This window comes from Fukomys damarensis, unplaced genomic scaffold, assembly GCF_012274545.1.
Source record: "Fukomys damarensis isolate Sample0158 unplaced genomic scaffold, DMR_v1.0_HiC HiC_scaffold_22, whole genome shotgun sequence".
NCBI classification, from domain to species: Eukaryota; Metazoa; Chordata; class Mammalia; order Rodentia; family Bathyergidae; genus Fukomys; species Fukomys damarensis.
Genome location: NW_022900934.1, coordinates 22,281,680 through 22,292,901, shown reverse-complemented (window position 1 = coordinate 22,292,901; position 11,222 = coordinate 22,281,680). Strand labels below are relative to the sequence as shown.

At 40.8% G+C, this 11,222-nt stretch overlaps 1 protein-coding gene across 5 annotated transcripts in view; it reads right to left on the bottom strand.

The window, feature by feature from the left end:
* The window catches only part of Dsn1 (DSN1 component of MIS12 kinetochore complex), a 20,494-nt gene extending 10,547 nt beyond the window's left edge, over positions 1-9,947 (bottom strand). For 2 of the 5 annotated variants that reach the window (XM_010640014.3, XM_010640016.3), the window contains exons 1-5: positions 9,535-9,947; positions 8,223-8,268; positions 7,423-7,743; positions 4,112-4,185; positions 2,755-2,827 (exon numbers count right to left, since the gene is read on the bottom strand). In XM_010640014.3, coding sequence (XP_010638316.1) covers positions 2,755-2,827; positions 4,112-4,185; positions 7,423-7,743; positions 8,223-8,268; positions 9,535-9,708 — 688 coding nt within the window. In that variant the 5' untranslated portion in view covers positions 9,709-9,947. The remainder of the gene's footprint in view (positions 1-2,754; positions 2,828-4,111; positions 4,186-7,422; positions 7,744-8,222; positions 8,269-9,534) is intronic. The other 3 variants (XM_010640017.3, XM_010640018.3, XM_033766996.1) reach the window with 3 other exon arrangements.
* Positions 9,948-11,222: the final 1,275 nt, after the last annotated feature.

Below are 11,222 nucleotides of genomic sequence, written 5' to 3'. Positions count from 1 at the left end.
AAAAAAACCCCACAAAACATCTTTTATCATCTATTAAATACTAAGAAAATCTAAAAGTTTGATGAAACTGAGTTACTAAGAGTCAACATAACCCTTAAGTCAAGAAGAACTTGGAGTAAAGTATTCAAGCCCCCAAAGAAAACAACCTCCAGGGCCAGATTCAGCTCAGTGGTTCTGTCAGCTGCCTTTCAAACACAAGGACCAGAGTTCAACCCCCAGTACCAAAAAACCAAGCAAACAAACAAAAAAAACTATCAATCCAGCTCAGACTGATGTACACCACAAAATTACCTTTCAAAATTGATGGAGAAATAAGATACTTCCATAAGGAACACCTGAAGAAACTCATGACCACCAAACGAGCACTCCAACAAGTTCACAAAAAGACAGTGAAGACAACAATTCCATGAACAATAGAATAAATCCACCAGGCACGACAAGTAATTAAACAGAGGGGAAAGGGAAGCGACAACAGAAAAATAGCGTGATAAGGATAAGTCAATACATACAAGTTATAACCATCAATGTAAATGATCTCAATTCACCAATCAAAAAAACAGACTGACAGAATGGATCAAGGAACCAGGTCCAACAATATGCTGCCTAACTAGCCTTTAGAATGTGTTTAAATAAATGCAAAGGAATTGAAATTATCCCATGCATATTATCAGATCATAGTGCAATGAAACTGAAAATCAATGAAAAAAGAAACCATAAAAATTCTACAAACACATAGAAATTAAATGAGACCCTCCTGAACAATTAATGGGTCACAGATGAAACTAAAGAAGAAATTAGATAGTTTCTACAATTAAAGGATAACGCCAATACAACCTATCACAACTTACGGGATGCAATGAAATCAGTCCTATGAGGGAAATTTATAGTGGTGAATTCTCACATCAGAAAGACAGAGCAAAGCTCAAATAAATAACGTAGGGGCCGGGGATTTAGCTCAGTGGTTCGGTGGCCTGCCTCGCAAGCGCAAGGACCCGAGTTCGATACCCGGTACCACAAAATAAATAAATAAATAAATAAATAAATAAATTAAATAAATAAATAACCAACCAACCAACCTAACACTGAACCTCAAACTCCAGAAAAAGGAAAGCAAGTTAAACCCAAAACATGTAACAGTAAGGAAATTGCAAAGATCAGAGCAGAAATTAATGCCATTGAGATTAACACCACAAAGAATTAGTGAATAAAATAGTTGGTTCTTTGAAAGATTAAATAATATAGACAAACATTTAGTCAATTTTATCAAAAAAAGGAAGACTAGGGCTGGGGATTTAGCTCACTGGTTCTGTGCCTGCCCTGCAAGTGCAAGGTCCTGAGTTTGATCCCCAGTACTGAAAAACAACAACCACCTCAAATCTATGCAATTAGGGATGAAAAGGGCAAAATCACAACAGAGCCTACAGAAATCCAGAAGATAATCAATACCTACTTTGAAAATCTGTACTCAATTGAGGGAAAACACAGAAGAAATGGAGAGATTCCCAGATATACATGAATTACCAAAGATAAAATCAAGAAGATATAGGGACTAAGGATTTAGCTCAATGGTTCTGCTATCTGCCTTGCAAGTACAAGGACCCAAGTTCCATTCCCGGTACAAAAAAAAAATCAAGGATATAAAAATTCTAAAGAACCCAATATCAGTCAATGAAATTCAAGAAGTAATTAAAAACTACCATCAAAGAAAAGCCCAGGTGGGCTGGGTATTTAGCTGACAGACATTGCTCCTGCTTGCACAAGGACCTGAGTTGCAAGTACAAGGTACTGAGTTTGATTCCTGTACAGGGGTGGGGTGGGGGAAGGCTTGAGACCTGATGGATTTACTCCTGAATTCTACAAAAAATTTAGAGAAGATATAATGCCACTACTCTTCAAACTCTTCAATGAAATGTATTGCTGAAAGTATGTGAATATACTTGCATATACAGCTGGTGAGAGAATAAACTGTCTTAGGGTGGTAACCTAGCAATTCCTATCATGTTGTTTGAGCTAGTTAATTCTACTTTTACTTGCATATATACCAAAAAGGTTTGTAAAAGAAGTATTCAGCTGGGCATGGTGACTCAGGCTTGTAATTCCAGCACTCGGGAGACTAAGGCAGGAGGACTACCATGAGTTTGAGGATGGCTTGAACTATACAGTGAGACCAAACAGGGTTCATTTATATAATGGAATATGATACACCCACCAAAATGTCAAGATAGCTCTATGTGTGATATGGAACAATGTGGAAGATACATTAGGTCCAAATAAAAAAGCCAAAGTTGGACCAAGGGTGTACCTCAGTGGTAGAACAACTGCCTGACATGCTTGAGACCCTGGTTTTGATCTCCAGCACCAAAAGCAGGTAGAAGTGAAGGTATAAAACAGTTCATGGAGTATGTGCTTATATTTTGAAAAGCAATAAATATCTCTGCAAAGACACACAAGAAACTGGTGCTTATATATGTCTCTGGGGATTGGTCCTATATAGTTACCTCTGCGGAGACTAAAGATTACTTTTCACTTTCATACTTTCTGAGCTTCATAAACATATACGTTATATATTTATTTAATATCAGCCTCTCAGGTACTGTGATCATAGGGGTGTGCCATTATGCCTTTAAAAAAAGGAAGCCAGTTTCATGAGGCAGCAGCTCCTATAAATGCTGACCCTGCAAATGAGCTTTTGTTGACCCTAAAAGAGCGTATAAGCCAGAGCCAAAGTTTGCTCATCTATTCTTAGCAACTTACCTTTTGCTCTGAAACTTTCAAGACTGAAGTCCTGAGTGTCTTTTAGGAAAGGTTCAAGTTTCTGAACTGAGAACTAAATTTAAAAAAGCATTTTTAGTATGATAACCAAAATTTTCCTGGCCAGTCCTAAATTCAAGCAAAATTATGTTTAATAAATGTAAAATTAAACTGGGCATGGTGATGTGTGTCCATAATCCTACTACTCTGGGAGGCAGAGACATGAGGAAGAATTTGCAATCTAAATTCAAGCCAGCCTGACAATTTAGTGAGAACTTATCTCAAAATAAATAATAAAAGGTCTAGGAATGCTGTTCAGTGCAAAGGCCCTGGGTTCAAATCTCCAGCACTGCATAAACAAATGAATAAATAGGGAAACTAAACATGATTTAATTTTTTCTACCTATGACTTTCCTCTTTGTTTCTTTTTGGAATAGGGTCTCATGTTGTTCACACTGGCCTTGAACTTGCTATGTAGTCAAGGCCAGCCTCAATCTCAAGATGTACCTGCCTCAGCTTCCCAAGAGTTGGTATTGCAGGCATGTGCCACCATGCCTAGCATCACCTAAGACTTTTTTTGGGGGGTACCAGGGATCGAACCTGGGACCTCGCACCTGTGAAGCAGGCAGCAGCATCACTGAGTTAAATCCCTGACCCTAAGACTTTTGTTGTTGTTGTTGTTGTTGTTTTGTTTTTTGAGACAGGGTCTCACTATGTAGTTGAGACTGACCTGGAACTCACTATGTAGCCCAGGCTGGTCTCGAACTCACAGCGATCCTCTTGCCTCGGCCTCCCAAGTGCTGGGATTACAGGCATGCACCACCACGCCTGGCCCTAATATTTTTCATATAAATAAATAACTAGTTCAGGAAAAAACATTCAATGTTGCTCAGACTATATATTTTGATTTTTTTAACTGAGGAAAAAATATGGCCATTTAATTTACACAAATTACTTATCTAAATTGCCATAAGCACCAGTGAACTATACAATAAGCAATATAACTTTAAGAAAAACTGTGTAATATGAATCACATATTGATATATCCTGTAATCAACTCAAATATCTATAGTAATTGAGATTTTTACTTTTACTCATTTCACGTTCCCCTCATTTGCTATGAATGGGCAAAAAATAAAATAATCGGGAAATGTTAGCCACTCAGCAACAATGGGACTAATCTGAAAAGAACTCATTACCTGAATTAAATCTAGCTTTTAAATTAATCTCAACCCTGAAAGAAACATTTTTAAAATGAGTTCATCTCACAGTATTAATGCCTCTTAAAATTTGCCATATTAACAATGAAAACATCAAATTAAAAAAAAATGAAAGCATTTTCAAATCTTGAGAATCTCACCTGGAAACTGGAAAGCAGGAGAGCTCCAAGACGCTTGCTTTCTGCTAAGTCAACACTGATGGACCTGCTGAGTTCTAAAATAAGATATTGCCACATTTAAAGAACTGTTTACTTACATAGCAAAGTAACAAAACTAAAATTTTTCCTCTCTGTTGATGAAATCCAACTAAAGGGAAAAAACGCCTTTTTCTAATTAAAGTGCACATTCTACTTCCAGGACCACCAAAGAACATTTACCTATTTGCACATCTAAGTGTAATGCTATGAGGATCTTTTCTGTACATTATACTAAAATCTTGTTTTGTTAAATAAGGTAGACAAAAAATGATTCAACTGTTTTTATGATTCTTATTCACTACATAAGGAGCTAAGAACCTTTGAGTATTTTTACGAGAGGTACTGCAAATGTACTTTTAAAACATTATTTTGGGGCCGGTGTGGTGGCGCACAACTGTAATCCCAACACTTGGGAGGCTGAGGCAGGAAGATCACTGTGAGTTTGAGACCAGCCTGGGCTACATAGTGAGTTTCCGGTCAGTCTCAAATACATGGTGAGACCCTGTCTCAAAAAGCAAAAACGAAAACAAAACAACATTATTTTGGGGGCTGGGGATTTAGCTCAGTGGTTCCACTACCTGCCTCACAAATGTAAAGTCCTGAGTTTGATCCCCAGTACCAAAAAACAACAACAAAAGCAAAAACCACACATTATCTTAAGGGTGAGGGATTTAGCTCAGTGGTGCTACCGCCTACCTCGCAAGTGCAAGGTCCCAAGTTCAATCCCCAGTACCCAAAAAACAAAACAAAACAAAAAACCCACATTATCTTAAGAGTTTTTAAAATAAATTATATTAAGCTTCATTTTACAAATAGGGAAACAAGCAGAGAGGAAATTACTTGTTTGAAGCCAGAGACTAAAGTCATAATTCAAATCTAAGTCTACCATCAAGATCAATGCTTTTTGGCTGAGGATTTAGCTCAGTGGTTCTGGCACCTGCCTCGCAAGTGAAAGGTCCAGAGTTCAATCCCCAGTACCAAACAAACAAAAAAATCAATGTTTTTCCCCTGTGTTTTTGCCTCTCTATAGTGATCTAATTAACACAGTTAATACCTGCTCAACTTGTTCTATAAAAGGCATTTTCTTAAATTCTATACATATTTCACTAAACTTCGAGACACGTATCACATCAATTCCATCTGAGGACAGATGACACTGAGGAGCAAAGGCTGGGTAACAAATCACTTACTCAAGAAGATCATCCAATGAACTACAAGACTGAACTGGGTGAGCATTTTACATAATTATGCCACCAAATTCTCAAACAACTAGATGATGTTAGATACTGTTTTTTAATTATGCCCCGTTAAAAACAATTTATTATACAGCAAAGGAAATTTAGTAGAATTATTAGCACTTTCTTTTTGATCTCCAGCTTCTACTAGCTGTGTTTCTAAAGTTCTCATCTTTTCTCATGATTAATTCTTGCTTAGTCAAGAAAAACAGGATTCTGGCTGCCTATAACTAGGAAAACTTGGAAGGTGGCCAGGAAAAAAAAAAAAAAGAAAAAAAGAAAAGAACCAATCCTTTTTGTTGTTAAGACAGGGGCTCACTACATAAGAGTTCAAGGCTGGTCTTGAACTAGCTATGTAGCTATGGCGGCCTCAAATCCAGTGATCCTCCTGCCTCAGTCTCCCGAGTTGCTGGGACTACAGGCATGCGCCTGGCAAAAATAATCCATTTTATTACAATTACAATGGTGATTTCCATTATAAAAATGCTCTGAAATAGAGATGAAGGTATGGCTAATTTTTGGGAACTACTACTGATTCTTCACAGATCCATGGAGGAAGTGCATGACAACTGTGGCAGCTTTTTTTTTTTTTTTTTTGTACCAGGGGTTGAACTCAGGTCCTTGTGCTTGCAAGGCAGGCGGCAGCACCGAGCTAGATCCCCAGCCCTATCAATTTTCTGATATGCTAAGTGGCTAGTTTTACCCAGATTACCTTGTACATATCAGACCTCCTGAAAGTACAGTAATACATTAAAAGTAGTCACAATAACTTAATATTTGAGGACTTTCATGTGCTAAGTATACACATATTATATCAATTTGTTTAATCTTCACACCTTATTATTTCCAATTAAGTAATCTGAGGATCACATTAGACTTTCCACATTATATCTTGTGCTTTGATAATGAGGTAGTTATGACTGTAAATCCACACAAAATCATAGAAATCAAAGGCTGGGCATAGTGGTATATGCCTGTAATCCCAGAATTCAGGAGGCTGAGGCAGGAGGACTGCTGTGAGTTCAAGGCCAGTCTGGGTTACATAGTGAGTTCAAGCCCAGCCTGAACTATTATATAATCAAGATCTTATCTCAAAAAAATAAAACAAAACAAACAAAAAAACAAATCACATAAATATGATACCCCTAGGGCAGGGGATTTAGCCCAGTAGTTCCGCCACCTGCCTCACAAGTGCAAGGTCCCAAGTTCGATCCCCAGTACCTTAAAACAAAACAAAACAAAAACAAAGATATCCCTAAAAACTGCCCTTTCACTTAGATATGATAACATACACCTGTAATCCCGGCCTCTAGGAGGCTGAGGCAGGAGGATTACAAGTGCGAGCCCAGCCTGGATAACTTAGGTGACTCAGTAAGAACTTATCTCAAAATAAAAAATAAAAAAGGTGTGATGATGCTCACTGTTTTATATATATATATATTTGGGGGGGTACCAGGGAATGAACTTGGGACCTTGAGCTTGCAAGGTAGGCAGCGGAACCAATGAGCTAAATCCCTGGCCCTACGCTCAATATTTTAATGTGTAACTTCCTTAAGTTATTTCCAGTATAAAGATTTTGTTTCCTAGTCACACACACTCACTCACAGGCAAAGGCTAAAATCAGCTATCAACCCACCCACTTTCTGTTCCACCTTAGAGTATGAGCAGAAAGCCACAGAAAGGACTCTGTCATGCCTACTATCCTAGCCAGGATTGAGTGTTAAACAATTAGCAATCAGAATCTCTTTTCATAGCAGCCAATATGATGTAACAGAAATATACTGAACACTTACTAGCTGTGTGATATCAGAACTTATTATAAACAGAGAACATCTACATGTGGTCAGTAATAATATCTCCATTTTATAGGTGAAGAGACAGGTTCCAAGAGGTGAAGAGATCTGCTCAAAGCCACATAGCTAAAAAACAGCAAAGTCACATCTATTCTGCTATACTTTCTGTCCTTCCTCACTGCCTCGTATCTAAGTTGGAACCTGTTTTATGTACTTAACACCCCACCTGTCATGCCCTGGTGAAAAGGTGGCAGCGACCTCCGTCGGTTTATTTCTTTCATACTTGCTCGCCGCCAGGACTGCCTCCTGTCCTGATGACGGACAGAATATTCTTGAGGGGAAAAATGAAGGGACCTGGATTGAAGTCCTTCCTGGTGGCTGACATCACAATGTCTCCCTTTTTCAGGGCTACAGGCAAGATGAATTCTTTCTTTTGAAATGTCTTGAGTCATCTCCAGGGAGGCAGATGATTTAGTAAACACTTCCACAGGGCGAAGACTTGATTGCAACTGATGATCATGAGTCTTCAAAGTCATTGGTTCTTCTTCTGGAATTTGTTATAAAAAAGTCAAAATACAGAATTAAACCCACCACAACTAATTATCTAAACAAAAAGGCAGAAAAAGGCCAGGGAATGTAGCCCAGTGATAAAGCACTTGCCTAGCATACATGAGGCCCTGGGTTCAATCCACAACACTACAAAAAAAAAAAAAGTGGAGAAAAAAGTATGTCCCCACAAAGTGGCATGTACCTATAGTCTTAGCTTCTTGGAAGCCTGAGGCAGAACAACGGATTCAACCCAGGAGTTTGAGGCCAGCCTGTGCAATAGAGCAAGCAAGATCCCATCAAAAGAAAGGAAGAGAGAAAAAGAAGGAAGAAAGAAACTGTATGGAAACACCAAGAAAGCATTTCTATAAATACACGAGTTTGTCATTTCAAATCCACCAGGAGCCAAGAAAAGATTTAGCTGCAGGTCAGAAGACTGAACTCAAGACAAAAGGTACTGAATTTCACTGTAATGCTTACCTTCCATATTCTCTGTGATGACTGAAGTCATCCTGGGTACAGAACTCTGAAAATAGGAACATGAAGTGATCTGTTCTTTATGTATCAGCTCCAGCCTCACTGGGGTATAACTATCTCAGCATAGGCTCTGTGCTTTCTGGGATCTCTAAATTTCTCTCTCTCTTCCTCCAGAGGCTATATAGCAGGGATCATTGCCCCCTATTCTGAATTACTACAGAACTCACTGCTGGAAATACTATCTTTTACCACATAACCTCTCCCAATTATTCTGTACTTAACTATTCCCTCATTCCCTAATGCAGTTGGTTAGGACCGGTTTGGTTTTCCATACTAGAAATACCACATTATCCTTTACTTCTTACGCTTATCTCTTCCAATCCAAAATCCTATCTGTTCTACCAAGTCTCTTTCAAAAATCTTTCTTCCATTCCAACTGTTTAGTAGTTTAGTTTGTTTCATAATTTCTGCTTTCTCCTGACCCCACTAGCAGTCTCACTGTTTTTTTTTTTGTTTTTTTTTTTTTGATCCAACACTGCTCCAGTCCACTCTAGACAGATACAGCGATTCTTCAAAAACACATTCAAGGGTCGGGGATTTAGCTAAGTGGTTCTGGCGACTGCCTCCCAACCTCAAGGACCTGAGTTCAACATCCCCGGTACCAAAAAAAAAAAAAAAAGCCTATTCAACACCTTCACAAGCTAGTACCATCCTACCAACTCAGGCTCTCTTCTGCTACTCATTCTCTGTACCACTTTTGAATCTTTGAACATATCTGTCCTTCTATCTGTAAAACATATTCATCGTCCCTAACCTAGTTTAAATACTTCTTTGTATTATCCCTTGTACTCCCCAGGGACTAGCTGTAAAATCTGTTCACTGTCTCCCAGACAGACTGCATTTGTATTCCCAGGGCCGGCAGGTAAGTAACTTGAAGAGGTTGGAGACACAGCTTCCTCATCTCTCCCTCCCAGCAAAAATCTACATGTGAAGGTATTTAGTAAGGAGAAATGAATAGACATTTAGGGACAACAGAGAAAAGGTAAAGAACAAAGAGGGGTCCTTCACGGATATAAATCCCCACAATCCTGTGGACGATCACACACTCGCTTGGATAATAACTCCAAATTTGTCATTTAAGCGCTTATTCCACAGGACTTGAGCCATGTACGCGTTTTATTTACATCCTTATCCCATTTAACCATTTTCACAACTCTAAGCGCCATTACACATTCCATTTTGCAAAGACGGCCTGAGATTCTATAGGGACAAAAAAATCTAACTTCAACTCCATCCAGCTCCCCCACACACACACCTGCGCCTCTTTTCTGGCCTCTAGACCGCTGGCACTGCCCGAGCGGGAGGTTTGTCTCGACCTCGGGTTTCTTTCCAATCTGGGAGAAAAGAGCAGGCCTCCCTCCCCATCCCCGGCCGCCCGGGCCAGAAGTCCGGAACACCGGATGCCGTGAGTTGGGCTAGGCCAAGACATTAGTAAGGGTATGAGCGGAACAACATCCGGCGAGGAGTACGACTTCCTGACCTCAGAGCGACGCCAGTTCGGCCCAGAGCCTCTGTTCCAGAACAAACTCTCAGGTCACCCCTGGGACGGCGTCTGTATGAAACTTTGCAGGAGTCAGTCTAGGGCGTACTCCGCGGTCTGAGCCCACGGCGCCATTTGCGAAGCTCCCGCCAACCAATAGCGCATGCGCCCTAGCGGGCCGCTGGAGCGCGTGCGCGCAGAATGCCTGCCTCTAGCGAGGCGCATGCGTACAGCGGTGTTTAGCGTCTTGCCTGCTGTGCTGCTCTTGGGCGTCTTTCCTCCCGAATCCCTACATCCACGTCATCACCTCACCAGCCACACCTAGCGCGGGAAGTCTGCTTCTTGTCTGGGCACTCTGGGGTCCGTCCTCTTTGCGCCCCGCGAGCCTCAGTGCTAAGATCTGATGGAGAAACAGAGGTTCAGAGAGATACTTGTGGAAGGAGTACTGCGCATCAGCGGGCATCTGATTCTCTGCCCCCTTTCCTAGTCCTTGGCCCTGCCTCCTTATATCGCCTCATCTCCTGAAGCGTGGACTGTGCCTCTAGGGCAAACTAGACCTCCGAGCTCCAGTTTATCCCACTTTTGCCCCAGGGGCTCCTTCCATGGCTTCACAGTGTGACAAAATTCAGGAACGCTCCTTTCCAATCTTGTCACAGTCCGCCTCTCCCTACACTGCTTGCAGCTCTGCCCAACCCACTTTGTTCCTTCTGCTCCTTCCTTCAAGCCATTTGCCAGAGACGCCTTTTCCTAGCGAAAGTCTCCAAGTTCAAGTCTCAACTAAACACGAAGCCTTTTCTGTGTTTCCGCGCTGAAAACCAGATGCCCTTTCTGTGCTCCCAGGAGCGCACCGTGCGCCTCCTCCACTCTTCTGGTCGCCGCCGCCGCCGCCCGGGAAGGTTCAGAAGCAGGCTGCTTCCTTAACGCCCAGCATGGTGCCATCAGAATGTTCCCTAGTGCTGGCCATTGGAGACCACGTCTGTCATCTCAATGATATAGGACCTCGGGTGTGGCAAAGCTGGCTAGGAAAATAAATGGGACCTGTTAATTACAAGATTTCAGGACATCACCAAATAATTCTCAGGACCCCTGTGTGGAACACAAAACACCACAGCAGCCCGCTATTGTGACTCCTTGTGGTAGCTGACGCAGAGTGCACTTTTATTTTTGCTCTTATACTTTCCACCCTTTTGTTTGGCCCAAATTCGCTCTGCAGAGCTTCTTCCCTTACTCCTTTACCCCTCACTTTTCAAACGTACTTTTGGCACCAATTTTGGCTTGTCTTGTCCAATTCTTTGTTGGATGCAGGAAGGGCCTAGAGTACTAATTGGCGAGCCATTTCTGAAGGAACCACCAGACAGTATCAGCACTTTGGGAGACAGAGGTAGTAAGATTGTGAATTTAAGTCCAGCCTAGGCAATTTAGCAAGAACGTTTTTCAAAAAATTGTAAAAAAAAAAAAAAAAA